General features: G+C 50.5%; 1 protein-coding gene across 7 annotated transcripts in view; it reads left to right on the top strand.

Annotated features, from left to right (window-relative positions):
• The window catches only part of RIMBP2 (RIMS binding protein 2), a gene marked incomplete at both ends in the record, with an annotated part of 100,945 nt that overhangs the window by 15,471 nt on the left and 65,375 nt on the right, over positions 1-20,099 (top strand). For 6 of the 7 annotated variants that reach the window (XM_082852998.1, XM_082852996.1, XM_082853000.1 and 3 more), the window contains one exon: positions 12,802-12,903. In XM_082852998.1, the coding sequence (XP_082709124.1) occupies positions 12,802-12,903 (102 nt within the window). Of the gene's footprint in view, positions 1-12,798; positions 12,904-20,099 lie in introns of those variants that run through there. The other variant, XM_082852995.1, reaches the window with a different exon arrangement.

Here is a 20,099-nt window from a genome sequence, read left to right as displayed (position 1 = left end):
CTGCTTCAAGTGTTGTTGTGAAGATTCAATATGTTATACGTGTTAAATACTTAGCACAACAGTACTCGAGAACTTAGTAAAGGTTACACGCTTAGATGAGAAGGAAGATGGGGATGCCTGGGGCTAGGACCTCGGGCAGGACACTCTGGGAAAGGCATGCCAGCAGTCTGCTTATAGAAACAAGAAGGACGTCGATGTCCACCAGTTGTACCACCTGCAATAAACACCAAGGAGGCTTTGACCGCGGGGGCCACACACACGGTATCAGGAGCTCCCGTGAAGGCTCACGGCTGCCCACGTCTCTCCCTCCTTCCACCCGAACCCTTTCCCAGGGTGGCAGAGCTCCGGTGCGGGTTTAAATGTGGTCTCTGTTTCAATCCTCTGGCCTGGCCACCATCCAGCCCAGAGTTTCACTGGAACCCCCTTGGGTGGTTCAGATGCTGGACTCTTGGGTTTCAACCTCTACACACCACAGGTACCCTGTGGATAAGAGTGATCCCCTTGAATAGCGAAACTTGCTGCCAGTGACTTTGATCTTACGACTTTGTTTCCTGGCCCCAGGAGAGAGATGGTACCCAGCACCTGCCCCAGCCCCACCTCACTGCACCCCACTCCACCCCCGTGCCCTTGCACCCCAGTCTATCCTCTTTCTGCTGCTGAGAAGTTGTCATTCTACTTCTGGAAAGCTCCTTTGGGTCTCTGGCTGCTTCTTCCCCAAAACAGGGAATTGAAAGGACTCCAAAACTGTCACGATCCACCAGCTGTCTCTTTATTTTGAGAAACAAGACTAAACAGTTATGAAGGTTCGGTGCATAATAATGAGACGCTATAGAATTAAGTAAGTTTTGTGGCAGTCGCAATGCTGTTGAAAAATAGTTTAGTGAGGACCATTTGGGATCAAGTTCATGCAAACCTATGTCAAATGGTTTTAAGAGACAGAAATAATTGGTTTATAAAGTGGGAAATATGAGCGAGGTTAGGCTTCAGGCAAGGTTGAATCAAGGTGCCCAGGTGATGTCACCAAGAATAGTCTCTCTTCATCTTTTATCTCTGCTTTTCTGTCAGTCCAGTTCACAGGCAGGCTCTCACCAAGTCACGTCAAAGATGGTACCCAACATCTCCTGGCTTGCATCCTACCAATTTAGTCACCACGGAAGAGGATGTCTCTTTCTTTCCTAATATTTCCAGTAAATGTCTCATGAAACCAAAATTTGTCCCTTTGGTCTAGCTTTGGGCTCGTGTGCCTAGAAGAGTGTAGATCACATGCAAACCCTGGAGCCAAGGGTTGGGGTTACTCCCTGAAAAACGTGAGGCCGAGAGTAGGGAAAGGCTGATGTCCTTGGGATAATTCAGGATACTGCTCTCATTTGAACAGGAAATACATGCGGGGCAGAGAAGATTAGCAGCTGTCCATTGCAGAACAGGAAGTCAATAGGATGAGAGTAATTGGGACAAATTAGAGAAAGTGAAGTTTGAGTTAGGCTTGGGGCACAGGGGGATTCATGAATATTTAGGAGGAAATCAGACCATTAAGGGAAGAGGGAACCTCCTAATTGAAGTCAGGGAGGCAGAAATGACCTTGAAACGTTACTGGGACATGAAAGCTAGCCCAACCCTGGGGTACTTGGTGGCCTGCCAAGGGGCTGATTGGGGACAGCTACAGGTGTCAAAGTCACTCAGCCACCCATCCATCCGTCCATCGATCCGTCCGTCCATCCATCCATCCATCCATCCTTCCATCGATCCGTCCATCCGTCCATCCATCCATCCATCCATCCATCCACTGGACATCTTCACAGTAACTGTGAAGGGTAGGTGAAAAATGAGACAGAAGGATGTATTTGTTTCCATTTTTCATCATTTCTAAAGTGTCCAGTATTCAGCAGATGGGTGTATGTCAGAAATAAAATGGAAAGGTGTTTGTGTCTTGTCCCATTTCTAGTAAGCTCTCAGCCCGCTGGGCTTTCAGCCTTTGGTGTTTGGGCAAGAAGACTTCCTGGACAGAAGGCTGGGGCCTGGACCCAGGGAGTGTCATCCTTGAACTTTTCCCACCACTCTGCATAAGCCACAGGCTTCAGGGCTCACTGAGATTGCATGTGTGTGCCCTACCTTCCAGGGAAGGAGATAATACAGACTCATTAAAGCAGCTCTCAGTCCAAGATCAACTACACTGAGAATGAAAGGAACAACTTTTCCTAGTTGGGAAGAAGCATCAAAACCATCTTTTGTTTTTTGGTAGGAAAAGTTTCAAGCAAAGTAACGAAGGGATATTAAAACAAACCAGTGAAATTGTGGGTTAGTAAATGAAGCCATTCTCAGGCTGTAAGTGTTCCTGGACTGATTAATCTTTACTTTGCAGGGTGTCAGCAGACTTCAGATTTCAGTGGGTTTTCATTTTTTTCTTCCAGTTGTCACAGTAAATCTATAAAGCAGATTTGAATCTAATTGTAAAAACTCAAGTGAAAGAAATATAACATTTCCCCCCAAAGTTACTTAATTCCCTTAAGACGCTCATTTTGAAAGACTGCTAGAAATGTAATGTCAATTTGGAGTTGGCTTCATCCTTTTCCTTCAGTCTCTCAGCCAGATTTCAGTTGAAAGGCAGACAGCAATCTAGGTGTCTTCAGGTGGAGGGACTTTAACGCAGAGGATTAGTTACACAGGCAGTAGAAGAGCTGAGAAGTCAAATACGCACTTGGAGGTATATCACCTCTAAGGCTGCGGAGATGGGGACGGGGTGATGGTCTTCCCAAGGGCCAGAGGCTGAAGCCATGGGTGAGGGCTGCCCCGCAGGGGCTAGAGCCCCAGGGGAGGAAGAGCCACCTCTGCAGACAACACGGGAAGCAGAGAGAGGGAGAAATGGTACCTGGCTTCTCTCTTCTTCCCACCTTCTGGTGCCTCCGATTGGCCAGTCCCCAAGAAGCAGGGGCAGGGCCGTCTGGGAAATGTAGTTCTCTGTGAGCAAAGCAGGGAAGGGGGAGAAGTGGATCTGAGAGCATTAGGACAGTTTACCGGCACACACCAGGGTTACACCTAAGTTGGGGCTGGGGCCACATGATACCAAAAGGTGGAGGATTTCATCTCCCACCCACCCATGCATGCATATGCTGAGATTTCCACCATTCTGTCCAATTCTTATTATTTACATATAGGCTTTAAAAATCCACAAGCCACAGTCTAACAGTTTTTTCCCATCATTTTGGAGACAAGGCTTAAAGTTACATGACATCATTGTAAAATACAAGACCAAAGGGTTGTATCAGTTTCAGGTGTAACATTATGATTTGAAATTTGTCTGTGTTGCAAAACGATCACTGCCATAGGTCTAGTTAACATCCATCACTGTACCTATAGTTACAGAATTATTTTTCTTGTGATGAGAACTTTTAAGATCTACTCTCTTAGCAACTTGCAAGGTATAATTAACAAAAGGACTAAAGATTAATTGTTTAGTCGTATGAGTTCATATTGACTCTTGGTTATGCCAGTGTAGTGCAGAAACCTCTGCCGGCTGGTTCAAAGCTTTGTTTTCTGGACTCACCTGTTAGCCATAAGTTCTCTAGGGTCTCACCTCTCTGGAACTTTCCAGAAAGCAGAGCCAAAGCCCTTCTCTCCGGAATTCACCAGTGTCTATGCACGTGTGAGCCTGTCTGTCAACCTCTGATGAAGCACTGTTTTTCTGTGGGGGAGGAGGGAAGTTCTAGTCTCAGGTAGTTCTCACCACTAGTTCATCAGTGTAGGGCTTGTGCACCAAAGCCCGGGACAGTCCTTTTTTTCTGCCCTTCACCCTGTGCACCCTCCCTGAGGCAATGAGTGCAGAATGGACCTGCCATCTGGTTGGGACGTGAGGGAGGAGTGGAGGAGAAATGGAAGGAGAGACAGAAAGAAATATTGATTAATATCTCAAAAATATTAACCTTGTAACGCTGTGGTTTTCTATGTGTGTTTCAACGTAGGCATATCTGCTGGCTCTATTTGGAAAATCAGTGCTGTACTGGACGAAGCAATAGCATATCCTTATGCCAGGACATATGAGTATGTTGAGTGCGGGCGTGTGTTTTTGAGGCTTGCCTGTCTCTCCGCTTTAGCTGGTTCACAGATCTTACTAACCTTCAGCTCGCAGGTCCAACCCCATCCGTCGCCTGAGTTAATTATTTTTTCTCTCCACCGTCCACCTAACTCCACAGATTTCAGCCTTAAAAACCAATCTCTCTCTTATTTTTAGTTTACACTTTTTCTCACCATCCATTTAACTCTACTCTTCCTCAGTCTTCAAAGCCCACCTCCTAGAGGACATTGGACAAATGGATGACACGCACCCTACCGGCATCGTTTCCCTCCGGGAGAGTTAGTTGATGTATCTGGTTCACAGTTTGGTTAGAATGTGGTGAGAATTGTATCTCCTCTAGTCTCTCCAAAGGCAGAATCTAGTTTCCTGACAGCCACAGGGTGGATCTTCCATCCATAAGCATTGGTTGAATTCCATTTGGCAAACGTGAATCCGGCTTCTACCGCCTGTGGAGTGTGGGCATGGATGAGACATTCAGAGTCCAACTGAGAAAGTGAGAGTTACACAAAATAACTCAGAACAGTACAAAGCTGATTATAGTCTATATGCAGAAGAAGAATAATAATGCCTATATAATAATAATGCATATATTATATGCAGAATAATAATAATGCATATATAATGATGACAGTACATCTGTTATATGCAGAATAATGATAGATACCATCAGTGATGGAGAGGCCAGAGGTGAGGGTGGGCTGGAGCCATGGGGAAATGTTCTGCATAAGGGACTTCACTGTCCTGTCATTTATGCCATCCCACTGTGTGCCAGAGACTGTGTTAGACCCTGGGGCGTATCAGCAGATGGAGATGAGTTCTCTAACCTCGTGGATCTCACAGATTAGCAGGGGGAGGGAAGACATAGAATAAATAAACATATAAATAAACAAGATAATCTCTGGAGGGGATACGTGCTGTGAAGGGCCAGCCATGTGAAGATGCAGGGACCAGCATTCTAGGCAGTGGAATGGCATATGCTAAGACATGGGGGTGGGGATGATCTTGACGTAACAGTGGAGCTGATCAGAGAGGCCAGCATGGCTAAGGCATAGTGAAGGGGGCAAGTAAGAGATTAGGCAGAGAAGCGGCCCCATCACAGAGGAACCCATCAGCTGCAGCGAAGATTTTGAATGTTGTTCTAAGTGCAGTGGCAGTCAATGAGTGCTGGAAGCAGAAGACAGTGTATTAGTCAGGGTTCTCCAGAGAAACAGAACCAGTCGGATATACAGAGAGAGACATGTAGATACAAGAGGAGCTTTATTCTAGGAATCGGCTCGTGCAATGATGGAGGCCGAGAAATCCCACGATCTGCCTGCCAGCTGCAGGCTGGAGAACCGGGAAAGCTGGTGGTGTAAATTCAGTCCGAGTTCAGAGGCCTGAGAAGTCAGGGGCTGATGCCGTAAGTCCCAGTCTGACCCCCAAAGCACGAGATTCGGGAGGCTGATGTCCTAGGGCAGGAAAAATAGATGTCCTGGCTCAAGCAGAGAGCGTGAATCCCTCCTTCCCTCTGCCTCTCATTCCGTTCGGGTCCTAGGCAGATGGGATGGTGTCCTCTCACACGGGGGTGGGGGGGGGACCATCTGCTGTCCTCAGTTCCCCAATTCAAATGCTAGTCTCTTCCAGAAGCACCCTCCCAGCCACACCCAGAGGTCATGCTTTCCCAGCTCTCCGGGCATCCTTCAGCCCAGGTGAGTTGACACAGAATTAGCCATCACAGATGGCCGTGTTTGGGAGAGAGCACCCTGGCCTCTCTTGGGGACCTGTCGGGTAGCAGGACCGATGGCAGGAAGACCAACTCCAAGTCTGCTTATGGTCCGGCCGAGGGGTGACAGCGGCCGGTCGGGCAGTGACGGCAGTGGACACGGAGAAAGGAGCCAATCCAGGAAGGGTTTTGGTGCAAATGCAAGATTTTCTAAAGCCTTGGACGCCGAGCAAAGGAGGGAAGGGGGCAAGAGTGACTCCTGGCTTTTGGGCTGTAGGAACTGAGTGGCTGGCGGGGTCCTTGCTGGAACGGGGCAGCTGGGGACACGGGTGGCTGGAGAAGGAAGGTCAGAGTCTGTTTTGGGCAGGCTGAGTGTGAGCTTCCTCCTGTGCGTCCACGCGGAGGTGAGGCGTGGACCGTTGGATACGAGTGTAGAGAGAAACATTTCATTTGGCAGCGTGAGTTTGTAAACGGCAGTTAAACTGCGATGTGGGATAAGATCCCGTGAGGAAAGAATGTCGACAGAGCAGCGGCCACTCCAGTGTTCAGAGATCAGACAGGAGTGGAGAGGAAGAGGGGACACCGGGCCAGCGTGGAGATCCCCGGGCCAGGAGCGGAGGGTGTTTCATGACCCTCCGCCATGTTACGTGTTACATGCTGCTGAGACATGGGGTCCCTGGGCAGAGAAGTGACCGCTGGCTTGGACAGCAGGGAGCCCCTTGGTCATCTTGGCAGGAGGCTGCCGGCTGAGTGGTGGTAGGGGAGCCAAGGTGAAGAAGCTTTGAAGGGCGAGTGGGGCGTGAGGTTGTGGAGACAGTGAGTAGAGACACCCCGTAAGCAGTGTGTTGAGAAAAGAAGCAGATACATGGGCAGCTGCTGGAGGGGAGCATGGCTTTGAAGGGACAGGTAGGATGTGGGAAGATGCAAAAGAAGCTAAAAAAGTTCCCAGCTAATCTTGTCCCCGGAGCTGCGACGCCCATCATAATTAACCTCAAACACCATGTCCCTCTGAGACAGGCTGAGACCTGGACCCTTTGCTGCAGTGCCTGCGCCTGGACAAAGGTCTCCCCAAGCAATAAAATACAAAGAAGCTATAAGGGACTAAAAATAACTGTGTGCATCTGCAGTTGGGGCAAATTATGGATAAAAAGATACAAAAAGACCCCCCCCAAAAAAAATCCAACTGCTACTTCTGAAGAGCCTGGAGGAAAAACAGGGTGTCAGGAGCAAAGGCAGGGCACTGCGCAGGCCCCCTGCCCTCAACACTACCTAAGCGGTGCACATACCACCTAAGCTATCCTCTGCCCAGCCACCTGGACCCACGCCTACCCTCACCCCAGATAAGGAGCCAGCAAGGGGACCTGTTGTTTGTTTTTCGCTCCCCGCTGCTGCAGCAGAGGCCCTGCTAGAGCCTTGCGGGAATTTCTCGTCCGGCCTTCTATCAATTTCTGTTGATTAAGGAGCGCCAAGAACCCTGATCTGTAACACCCCCGAGGGGCATAGATTTTTACACATTTTCCTTTCCTGAAAACTACTTTATATTGATTTGGTCTCTCAGCCCGAGGACAGCTGTTTCCATCCCAGCTGTTCCATGCACCTGACCTACACACCCCCGTCTCCCTTTTGCCTCTAAGCAAGGGGCCCGCTAAGTGTCTGTGGCCCCACTATCCTTCAGTGACCCCGATGCCTGCGACAGCACACCTGGAGCAATTTTGTATTCAGTTAGTCTTTCTAATGAATCCTCGTAAGGAAGATGGTTTCCTTCTTTCCACTAATAACTTCCCTCAAAGCTAAATAAAGATTATACAGGCTGCGTTTGGCACTGACCACTTCCGGAATAAACAGAAGCGCAAAGATTAGCTGGAACGGCTACCTAACTGTCCATCCCAACCAGGTTCGCTCTTTGGGAGCCTGAAAAAGTGGATCTGCCCCTGGTAGAGTTTCACGGTGAAGATGGCCATGGAGGAGAAGTGGCCTAAGGCCAGCAAAGGGTCAGTGGTCGGGCGGACCCTGGCTCTGTGGTTTGCCATTCTTGGGATGGCTTCCAGGCTCTGCTGCAGCACCCTGTGTGGCCTTAAGCAAGGCGCTCAGCTTCCCTGAGTCTGTGGCCTGTTGTAACAGTGAGCACAGCACAGAGCTCTCAGCACTGGGTGAGACAGGGCCTGGTACTCAGTAAGTGCTTACTGAATGGTAGCACATTTTGTTTAACTGCACCATCTTACCAGTGCCATCATCCTAGTCACTCACTGCCTTGCTGGTAGAGTCCCTGGTCACCGAATACCTTCTACCCCGACCCCCCTGCCCCGTGCACCTTGAGTTTTATACTGAAGTGGCATCCCGTGATACTTCATAACATGATGCTGTATTACATGATGCTGCGTTACGTGATGCTGCGTTACGTGATGCTGCGTTACGTGATGCTGCGTTACATGATACTGAATTGCGTGATACTTCATAACATGATGCTGCATTACATGATGCTGCGTTACATGATGCCGCATTACATGATGCTGAATTGCATGATACTTTATAACATGATGCTCTGTTACACAATGCCAAATTACATCATGCTCTACCACATGGTACTGTATCACATGACACTTTATTACACGAAGCTGCATTACAGGGTCCTGCCTTACATGATGCTGCACGAGGTCCATGGGAAGGGGTTTTCTTATATTCAGAGTGAAAGGTAATAGGCTTCATAGATGCCAGGTACTACCCTAAGTCATGTCATATTCAAAACCCCTTTTCGAAGCAGGTGTTCATTCCTAATTAACTAATCAACATTGTTAACTACCCATCGAAAAGTTGATCCATATGCTAATAAACAGTTCATCCCGAAGAAGGAAATGAAGCCCAGAGAGGTTAAGTCACTAGCTAGAGGCAGCAGAGCTGGGATTTGAACCCAGGCAGTCTGGTTCTTGATCACCTCACCCTGCCCTTTTATTGACCTGAGATACCGGAAACACACCTCCACCATCACTGTCCCTGCAAAAGCACCTGCAAAAGCATCTGCTGGGGAATGTTCAGAAAATTCCCGGAGCTGGGCCGAGGCCAGTGTGGCTGGAACAGACTGGGTGGTCAGAGCTGAGTCCAAGGAGTCATGAGGGAAGATCACAACGGATGGCTTATTTACTGAGTGACCTGTCCAGGGCAGGGACCACAGCCTGAGACAGGAGCCTGTTTACATCCTAGGGAGGGGAAGCAGACAGTGGGCTAGTAAAGTGTGAAATATATTAGATGGTGAGAAGTGCTCTGGAGTGACATAAAGCAGGGTGGAGAAAAGGATGCTGCAGGGGGGTTGGTTATAGTTTTAAATATGGCTTCACTGAGAAGGTGGTATTTGGGCAAAGCCTGGACTTTGAGAGAACAAGCGCTTCCAGTATTGGGGATGGGGGAAGAGTGTGACTGGCAGAGGGAACAGCATGTGCAAAGGCCCTGAGGTGGAAGTTTGCCTGGTCTTTGGAAAGAGTAGGAAAGCCCGGGTGTGTGTAGCAGAGTGGGAGAGGCGGGCAGAGTGCAGCCTCACCGCCACGGCAGCACTGTGGTCTTACTCTGTGTCATGAGGACCACTGAGGGGCTCTGAGCAGAGGAGGGGCACAACCCACCTTCTGGGTGCAAAGACCCCTCAGCCTGCGGCGGCCAGAGGTTGGCCTCGGGGTGGGCATCTGGCCAGTTTGGGCCAAAAAGACCAAAGGGGAACTCGTCAGGCACACTCTGGAAAGACGTTCCTCCTTGAAGTGATGGAGGATAAAGGCTCCCTTTCCCTCCTGTGGGACATTGTCCGCACCAGAGAGCGGTGTCTGGAGCAGGGAAGCTTCTGGAAGCTTCCTAGGAGCTCAGTGCAGCCCCCGTGCTCCACAGTCCTGTTAGCAGCCTGGCTCAGTGCCTCGGCTCGGTGGGAACGGGCGGCATCCAGGCGCCATGCTGTTCCCACGCCGGGACTGCACCCCCAGCCCTTCCTCGGGGAGCGGGGCGGAGCTCCGTCACCAGCCTCTGGTCTGCGCTCCTTCTTGGGGAGGCTCCGGCCACCTGTGAATACTGCCAGCCTCTGCTACACCTGCAGCTCCATAGCCCCCGTCCCACGCCGTGTTTTTCTCCATAACACTTAGGACCACCTGACACACTCCACGTTGTTTGATATACGCGGGTAGGGTCTGTCTCTCCCTCTCGAGTGTAAAGTCCAAGAGACTTGGGTTTGTGTGTTTGTCTTCACTGCCGTCACCTTCAGAGCCCAGGGTGGTGACTGACACATGACAAGTACTTGGTAATTGTTTGTTGAATGAATGAACGAGTGAGCGAGTGAATGAGTGAGTCTTCATTATAGTATTGGGTTGGCATTTCATCACAGGATTAGGCTATGTGAAATAGCCAGTCTTATAGGTCAAAATGATTGCATATCAACTTTAGTGGTTCAGCCTAACGCTTCTTGTTGCAATTGACATTTCCTTGTTTATTTGCTTTGCTATGTCCTTTCTTACCCGCTCGCCCAATTAGAATGTCCATCCGTGGAGGCAGGACCCTGTTGTTCTTGATGCCCAGCGTCGTGGCACATGACAGGTACCCAGTAAATGTTGGTTGAATGACTAAATATACAGAAGTAAATGAATGAAGGAATGGAACAGAAATACTCCTCTCTAGAGCGAAAAGCCTCACACACACACGGTCCCATCGACCCTCTGACAACCCATGAAAGTTGGTGGAGGATAAGTATTAATGAGCTCTAGTGCCCTTAAGAAGAAACCCAATACCAGACAAAAGTAATATCCCTCTGAGTCAGTGAGAAGTGTTTGTGGAAGAATTTCCAAAGCTTCTTGGAAGCTCAGAGAATTCCTGACATGTTTAAAGGCTCTGGGGGTTCGTCTTAGTGTTCCTGAAAATGCCAGGTGCCTTGGGCCACCGGTCGGGGAATCAGGGTGGGTTGGTGGTCGGCAGGGGGCAGTCGAATCTCTCACAAGAGGTCATTAGAAATTGCTAGGCCCAAATTGGTAATCAGAGCTCCGCAGGGCCGGGAGAGCTGTGTTCAAGACTGGCTCTTGGGAAGCTACGTAGCAAAAACCCCTCTCCTGTCCAGGAAGGCGAGGCGCAGTCAGACCAGGAAGGCTGGAGACTGGAGCAGATGCAAGAAGTTGCATGTGTGCTGTTTCTCCTCCCGCCCACATACAGACACAAACGACCCATTCCAGTCCCAACTCGGGGCAGGTTATAGTCACTGACAAACACACCCATTTCCACCTTTTCAGGGGATTTGGTTCATGTTTGAGGGGTTCTAACTTTCCAGGATCCTGGGTTCTGGTGAGAGTTTCCATAGCAACAGTGAAACCAGCACTCGTCCACCGAGGGGCTAAGAAATTGCAACTTCCCAGGGAAGTGAGACAGCAGAGGGGCTGCAAGGTTGTTTAGCCCCAAACTGGAGACAAAGCCAGAGCGTGATGTCGCCACGCATGTAACACGTGCAACACGGGCTGCAGGAAGACTTCACTTTTTAATGCAAAAAAAAAAAAAAAAGTAGAACTTTGGGATGTGAACCCGCAAAGCTTCCCCATCTGTGGTTAAAAGTGTTGAGTGCCAAGATCTTTCCCAGAAGGAAAGAGCTTTTGGTGGCAGTGGGTGGGATGGACTGGGGAAAAATGGTGAAGAGAATAAATTTGCCTCTCTGCCCTTATCTCTCCGAGACCCCTTCCCCAGCCTGGGGGATAAAAATAAGTAAAAGAATTAAAATTTAAAAGTAATAATAATAAGTCATCAACAAATTCAAGCTAAGGAAGAAGGTATGTTAGGGTCCCTTCCCCATTATATCAAGGTATCTCCTGTCTGTGTAACATGGGTCATGCCCTCGGATGTCAGGTCACAGGAAGGTGAGACTGGGTCTGCAGGGACAGCGGCAAAAAGGAGGCGTGTGCTCGGGAAGGGAACAGCTCTGACTCAGCCTCTGCCAGCCCCTCCGGGTGGGACACATCGCTAAAACTTTTGGGAAAAGATCCAGATTTTTAAAATGTTGATTGCTAAGCCATCTTTGGCATAGATCTCGTTATAAAAAAGAAATAGGAAAGAAAGAAGGGAGGGAGGGAGGGAGGGAGGGAGGGAGGAGGGGAGGGAGGGGAGGGGAGGGGAGGGGAGGAAGCTGAATTCAAATGTTGTGCATTCCCTGTGATTCTGCCTGTGTGAAAGTCTATCCCACCCACGCCTTTTTTCTGCGTGGTGTCATTTCTCATGTTTCCTCCCCACCAGGGTTCACAGGTGGTCACTGTTAGGGCCGGGGAGGTCCCGGTGTCCTGGGATGCTTGCTGGTGGGTTCTCCTGGGGGATGACTTTGGGTGACAGGAAATCATCAGAGGTGGGGAGAAGATGCTCCGATCAGAGGAAGGGTCCAGCCCTGGGACTCCCTGCCTCGGTGGGACCTTTGCAGAGGGACAGATGAGGGGGCATTTGAACTTGTTGGGGCTGAGCACCCCGCTTCCCCAGGGCGAGCGGACAGGACCAAACCCTGAGATTCAGAGGCTCCACGGAGGCGTCCGATTTGAATCCCAGACGGCCACTCACCATGTGTGACAAACAAGGAAAACTTGGTGTGTCAGTTTTCCCATCTGTAGAATGGGGCTAGTTACAGTACCTCCCTCCTACGATTATTGTGGATGACATGAGTTAAATGGTAGTAAACAGCTTGGAACAGTACCCCTATGTAGGGAAAAGTCCATAGGTCTTGGCTGGTATTTGCAGAAGACCTGGGGGAAAAACACGGAGAGAAGGGAGGATTTTTTCCGAACAGGAAGAAGAGAGCTTCACCTCCACAGCACGGGAACCTGCAGCTCTGCTCACGTGCTCCTGGCATGTAAACTAGAAAATGTGAAAACGGGGGAGGGAGGCTTGTGGGTGTGAGGGTTTCCCCGGCTGGTCCCTGCTGCCCTCGGGAGAAGCCAGGGATGCAGGCGGTGAGTCAGAGCGGGGAGCCGGCCGTGGGGACCCAGGACGCAGCTCCCTGCCGGGCGCTGGGCTGACCTGACCTGCCCTCCCCCCAACGCAGCACATGCGAGAGGCCGCGGAACGGCGGCAGCAGCTGCAGTTGGAGCATGAACAAGCCCTGGCCGTCCTCAGCGCCAAGCAGCAGGAAATCGACCTCCTGCAGAAGGTGAGCCGGGCTGAGGCTGGGGGGACGCGGGCGGCGGAGGGGACCTGGGTGCGGGTGGCTGGCTGCTCTCCTGAGCCCTTGCTCGCAGGCTAGGGAGCGCCTGCCTCTCCTTCCTGGCGCGGAACGAGTCCCTGTGCTCTCTAGTTTCTCCTAGGTTGACTTGCGATTATGTTCTAAACTGCAAAAAAACCAAAGGAAAAGCTCGAACAGTCGATGCTGGCGAAATTGTAGGGAAAATGGCACGCCTGTGGATTATGGAAAAGGGTATGAATTGCTTCAGCTCTGGGGGCAAGCAACCGGACAGCGTCAATGAAAGCTAAAAACACGGGTCTGTTTTGACCCTGCAACCTTCCATTCTGGGGATATGCCGAATATGCCCTGTAAGAGACACAGGAACCCGTTCACAATGATGGTTTGGTTTGGTTTGCAGTCCTGTAGTGTGGGCACAGGTCACGGGGTTAGATCGAATGCTCACCCCAGGGTGTGGCTGTGTGAATCGCGGGGCATCCATGCCACAGAGCAGCGCGACAGCCTTGGGAGGAATCATTTTGGTTTGCAGCTGCTCTCTTGGGGAGGTTTACATCACGGTTTGCTAAGTGAGCAAATCAAATTTCAGAGAAATATGTGCAGCGTGATCTCATGAACGAAGGACAAGAGGGAGAGAGAGAGAGAGAGGGAGAGAAAGAGAGAGACGGGGAGAGAGAGAGAGAGAGACGGGGAGAGAGAGAGAGAGACGGGGAGAGAGAGAGAGACGGGGAGAGAAAGAGAGAGACAGGTAACACAGAAAGAAGAAAGAAAAGGAGAGAAATAAGGAGAGAGAAGAGGGGAGGAAGACGAAAGAACAGAAACCAGAGGGAGGGAGGCGGGGAGGGGATTGGGGCACTGAGCGGTTCAGAATGTGTATCCCCACGTCACTTGTGATGGTTTGGGGACCAGGAAAGTTCATTCCTGCCCCATCCTTAGTCACAGGCCTCGGTCCTCTTGGCCCTCTCCAAATGCGTCTGAGGATTCCTCTTTCAGAGCCATGGGTCTTGGGTCCCTGTGTCTATCTCTCACTGCGTTTCTTTCCCAAAGCCCGGTGCCCCCCACCCGTGGGAGGGCAGCCGGCCTTTCCATCCAGGGCACTGTGTGACCGTTGGCACAGGTGCTGGTCCCAGACGCCACCCGGCGCCAGATGGGATGCGCAGCAGACACCTCTTCCTCCAGTCGGTGGGTCCTTCCATCCCCCGACAGTCCCTCCAGGTCTTTGATCTCAAATAAAGGACACGATGGCTTACCCTGCCTGGGTGGTGACCCCTATCTGTCAGAGTGGTTTTTCTGCTCCCGAGTTTATTAGCGGAGCGTGTGGCATCGGGCAGGTAACTTCTGATGCTGTTTCTGTTATCATTTATGGAGACCTCGCGCTAAGGATAGATTTCATCGGGCCGGTGCGATGGACACAGTTGCAGTCCCTGTGACCTGTCATAGTGAGTTGGCTGGCCCGCTGAGCAGCGGTGTTTCATTAGATGCTATCCAGAAAGGATATTGCTGGGAGATGCAGACAGTGATGTTACTCTTATCTTCTCCTGCCATGTGTGAGGGACCTTTCGGTGCCTGGAGATACCTGCCTGGTATGTGCGCTCCTTCACTGCCTCCCCAGAAGCCATGCCCCCAGGCTGGGAATTTCTAGGACAGACAATACGCCGACAGAAATACAAGTATTGTCCAGCAAGGGAGACAGGTCGAATTTTCTCAGCAGAGCATCATTTTCCACGAGCTTGGAGTTTCATTTACGAAGCACTTGATGCCGGGGACAGTGCACTAGAGCCAGGTCCGTCATTCAGCTCCCAGTGTCCCCTGAGCACCGTCCAGCTTCTTTTGCTTCATTTTGCCCCTGTGTTCATCCTTGTCTCTATTTTGGACACACGGATGCTTCATCAGTGGGGGAGCACAGGAAGAAAAACTAATGAAGGATGAATGTGTCAACTTCGTAATTTCTTAGAGCTCTGATTTTCTTTTTAAAAAAAGTGTTAGAAGAGAAAGGTTGAGACTTGAATGGAGCAAAGACCGATGAGTTCTCTCCAGCGTTTGCGCGTCCGTTTGATTTACAGCATGGATGGCCCTTGTTTGCACCTGCTGCCCTGATCCCTCCTTCCTTCCCTCCTTCCTTCCCTCCTTCCTTCCTTCCTTCTTTCCTTCCTTCCCTCTTTCCTTCCTTCCTTCCTTCCTTCCCTCCTTCCTTCCTTCCTTCTTTCCTTCCTTCCTTCCTTCCTTCCTTCCTTCAGGGTAGGACAAGACCTCTGCCTTACAGAGTGAGAGTAAGTGAACAAGTACATGAAGAATTCAATAAGTTCAGATCAAGAAAATGCATGAAGGAAAACCCATGAATGAGAGAATGAATGAAGTGAGAGACTGATGAGGGCAACGGCTTTAGATGGGGTGAAGTTGAAATGTGTGGCTGACACCCGTCATGCAAGTGCTCACGTCGTATGGAAGGACAGTCTAGCCCTTGTCCCCCCACCTCAGTAAAAGTCACCAGAGCTCTCTGAGTTCCAATTTGATTCTCATGAGACCACAGTGTGAGATATCTCCAAGGGGCCGCCTTTTCTCTCTGACTACAACTCCCATTATTTCTTTTTTTTTAATTGAAGTATAGTTGATATACGTCGTTGTGTTAATTTCTGTTGCACAGCAAAGTGATTCAGTTACACACACGCACATTCTTTTTCTTAATATTCTTTCCCATTATGGTTTATCACAGGATACTGGATATAGTTCTCTCTGCTCTACAGTAGGACCTTGTTTACCCACGCCATAGATGAGCCTGCCTCTGCTAATCCCAGCCTCCCACTCCATCCCTCCCCAACGCCCTCCCCCTTGGCAACCGCCAGTGTGTTCTATAGGTCTGTGAGTCCATTTCTGTTGTGCAGATACGTCCATCTGTGTCGTATTTTAGATTGCACGTGTAAGTGATATCCTATGGTGTTTGTCTTTCTCTGTCTGACTTGCTTCTCTTAGTATGATCACCTCTAGTTGCATCCGTGCTGCTGAAAATCCCAGTATTTCTTGAACCCACTCCCATGGGCCCCACCTTCATCTCCCTAGTGCCGTGGCTCTTGTTCAGTCACCCGGGACGCCCTGCTCAGTGGTTAGTGCCCTGCCCTCATCCTCTTTGACCCAGAGGCACAGTTTGAGGGGGTCCACCTCCCCACCCCCCAGGCTTCCAGGGCCCCACCCTCTTCCAGCTTTCCTCCTTCCCCACAGACGCCCTCTGAACATCCCCAAGAAGCACGTCTCTTCTTGACCCACACTCGCTAGGTCCCCGTGGGATTGAATGCCACCTGTGTGCCAGCTGCCAGATTCGGTTCTCCAAGTCACATTCTGCCTCTGAACCCCACTTCTTTTGTCCAGCTAGACATCCAGCTTGGACGATCTCAAGCGTCATGTCCCCAGTTGAATTCTGTTCCATCCTCCGCAACGCGTGCTCCGCACACGACCTGTCAGGCTCTGCAAAGGGCAGCATTTCCCTTTTGTACCGCTTTTCCTTTTCCCTGGAGTGAATTGCCTCCTTCTGTGTGTTTGCTCCGTCCTCTGTGTACCCATCACTCCCCTGTTCCTAAACCTTCTGCCAGAGCTGTAGAATTCCTCTCGACATGTCCTGCTCCAGGGGACGTTTTAATTCCATTTCCCCCTGAGACGTCCTGCCTGGAGCCCGGCCTCCTCCTCCTGTGCAGGCTGGTGGCTCCGGAGGCCAAATCCGAGCTGGGCCTGGAAATGCCCTTCGCCATCACCTTGGGAATCCCCTTCACGCCTTTCTGTACTTTGTTGGATCCGCTGCTTCCTGGATCCCATAATATATTTTTTTCTTGATGTACAGGATGTGTCTAAGGAAGCTATTTTCCCACGAAATGTAGGTGGATTGTTTTACATTTTACACTCCTTGGAGATCCCTTTGTGGTTTCAGCCTCACCTCTGGACCTGGCCACCCTAAGGAAGGTCTGGGCATTCAGCCAGCTGGAAGGTCAGGCGCCCGGAAGCTTCCCCAGGGAGCCTCTCCCCGTGGAGGCTCAGCTCATCCCTCTGCTCAATACGGTGGCTGGCAGAAGCAGGTGAAGGAATGTGCAAGTGGAAACACTTGTTCAGTTAAAGAACGAACGAATGATCAAACTGCCCGCGGCTATTCTAATGGGAATCAAGGTAAGATAGGGCCATCAGCCACCCCTTGTCTCTGGTAGCTGGTGGAGGCATAGCTTAAAAATTCAAGGTCCAAGCAGAGCGAGTCCCACCTACGAGGACTTCTCCACGGGGCGCCTGCTCGTGGAGATCGGGGTGCCAGGGGCTGAGGCAAGCATCTCACTTCCATTCATTCAGAAAGAGCTCCTGAGCATCCCGTGTCAGCCACGCGTAGGGGCTAAGGCACAGCCGTGAGCGTGCGCGAGGCTGTGCACCATGGCGATAATACTAAAAGCTACGCCGTGAACATTTGCTCTAAGTGCAGCACGCTCTGGGCCCAGTACCTGGAATGCACGTGTCGCCGTCTTGAAGTCCCCGCCTGCCTCTGTCTCCTCCTGTCCTGTGTCACTCTCCGCCCAGAATGCCTGGTCCCCAGATCACGGCAGAGCTGGCTTACTGCTGTCACTGAGGTCTCCACCTGGCCTCCCGCCAGCGCTGCTGCTCTCTGCCGCCTCAGCCCGTGTAGTGGTGCCACTTGCTCTCTGATGTACCTATTTGCCTGTTGCCTGCGCTCCCAGAACATTGCCTGCCACAGAGCAGGTACTCAACAGGCGATGCTTGGCAACTGAATGAATGGATGAACTAGTGGGGGAACGAATGAATGAATAAATGGAGATGCTTGGGAACTTTGAATGAATGAATGGATGAACGAATGGGAGACCTAGTAAGATTCCATCCACTGATGTAGTTCGTGGTCATATGAAATTACCAGGATAACTGATGGTTAAGTTCTAGGCAATCCTCTATGAATGTCTGTTGAATGCATGAGTGGCAGCAGCGGTCAGCCGTCACCCGGAACCTGTGGGATGCGGGTCCCCTTACATGCAGGACCTGGAGGCCTGACTCCGACCCCGACGTCTCTAGGGAAACGGCGACCGGAGTCCAGCTGCTTTAGCTGCTTCGGATTTCCAGTTTCTTGTGCGGGTTACATCTTTGTCTTATTACAATTAGCAGCTATAATAATCCAGATGTATGAGCAAAAGAGTTTTTCCACATTTAAAATTCGTCTGCAGATTTGATCAATGTGACTGTCCTTTCACATTCCTCCCGTGTGGGAAATGAAGGCTCCAGGTTTAAGGCCATTACTGACACGTGGGTTGCTAAAAGAAGCCAAACTGCCCCCACATCTCGTAAGAGCGCTTTGCCTCCATGGCAAGTGCTCCCCTTGGATGTGTTGGATTTAGTTGTTGTACGTGGATGGTGGGAGGGGAGATCGCAGGCTGACCCTCCGAGTTCATTCAGTTCTTGTTTTCTCCTATGACACATGCCTGGAATATTGGTTCATGGCTTCCTCAGCTCTATGGAACTCAGGGACCTGAGTTGAGGGTCTGTGTAGCCCTCAGTCTTGAGTCCATGAATCGTGTTCACTTTTCTGTGGAGCTGAGATTAACAGCACCCACAAATGACCGTCCCCCTGCTCATACCAACCAGCATGCCTACTCCCAACCCCATCACCAAGGTGCTTGGGTCCTTATTATTCTGAGTATTACGTGTCCAGTCTGTCTGAGCCACATGTCCAGAGCTTTGGCAGCGGGAAAGCTACATCCACTCTACACAGCTGTGCCTCCCCTGAAACAAATGTGTTCACTGCGGTGTCAACCCACCCCCTGGACATTTGATCCCCTGGATGACGGGCCCCTTCTTCTGACAGCAGGACTGTGGGCCTCCCTAGGAGTCACGGTCCCTCTCAAATTCACCGTGTTCTGTAGGAAACCGTGTCTGCGTGAAGATCTCAGCTTCCCCCGTGCGCTGGCAGTGGCCCCCGAAGTGAGCCTTGCTTAGGCTGTTGCTTAGATCCTGCAAGGATTCAGTGCTGCCAGTTTTAACTGTTAATTTTAACCATCTATTCTGATGCCCAAATGGCCAGCTTGCAAGTAGCCTACAAAAACGAACTCCTGACTTTCACTTGAAGCCAGAAACGAAGTTGTCGCTGCCAGCTTGGCTCTGTCTTAACAGCCTGCGATGGCGTTTTTAGTTGTTCTTCATTCTGCCATTTGAAAACTATCTTTGCCTCAAGTGGCTCAATGATGGTGTTATTTATATAATCCTTGTACGTTCTCTGGTTGTTTGTCTTTTTTTCCTATTTCGTGATTTATTGTCCCTCTTGTTGTTTTTGCTTTGAAAGGAATAATTTTGAGCCTTTGAAGACGGAGCTGAATTCAAGAATGATCTAGTTAATTTGCTGGGTTCTATTCACTTCCCCAGCTCTTAACAGCCTCATTGGAAATATGTGAGAATGAAATGCATATGAATGAACTCTATGGAAATCTCAGGCTACTTTTCGCTTTTAGTCTGTGCTGGAGAAGCCAAGCCCTTCCCTCTTTCCGACTCACGGAAGTTTTCAAGTGAGAAGCAGAAGCTGTTAAGATAGCGCTCACTGGCTTATTTATGGTGTGAACTCTTCTCATTATTCTCCAGGCACCTGGAGAAAAGTATACCTCCAGAAATGAGAATTCTAAATGTGAATCTCAGTTTAATACATGGACTCTTCCTTAGTGCTCAGTGTTTAGAGGCAGCTACCCTATAGCGTCAGGAGAACATCTCTAAACGTTTGTGAGACCTGGGAGACCAGTCTGATGGGAGGCATCAAGGTGGTGATGTGGGGACAGGCCTTCCTCCTCCGTCTTATGACACCCGCACCCTCTCACTAAATTTTGGTGTCTCCAACTTTAAAATGGGGGGTGTCGTGCCTTCAGCCATTGACGGTTGTGCTCATTAGGACTCTTGGTTTCAAGTGACAAAAAACACAAGAAGAGAATTTCGGTTGTACACGCAACTGAAAATCTAGCTTCAGATGCGGTTGGGTCCAGGGCCCAGATCAAGCTGGCTTCAGGCGTGGTTGAACCCAGCACCTCCCGAATCCCATCAGACCTCCGTGGCTCTCCTGCCTCTGCTCTCCCTTGGCTTCATTTCCGGTCTCCACGTCAAGGCCCCTGGCTGCTCCAAGGTTGCCCCTCATGGTGGCAAGGTGGCTGCAGCTGCTC

This window comes from Leucopleurus acutus (genome assembly GCF_964270905.1).
Source record: "Leucopleurus acutus genome assembly, chromosome: 13".
Classification (NCBI taxonomy): Eukaryota; Metazoa; Chordata; class Mammalia; order Artiodactyla; family Delphinidae; genus Leucopleurus; species Leucopleurus acutus.
The sequence above is the reverse complement of the archived record's forward strand: the minus strand, read 5'-3'. Positions and strand labels throughout refer to the sequence as shown.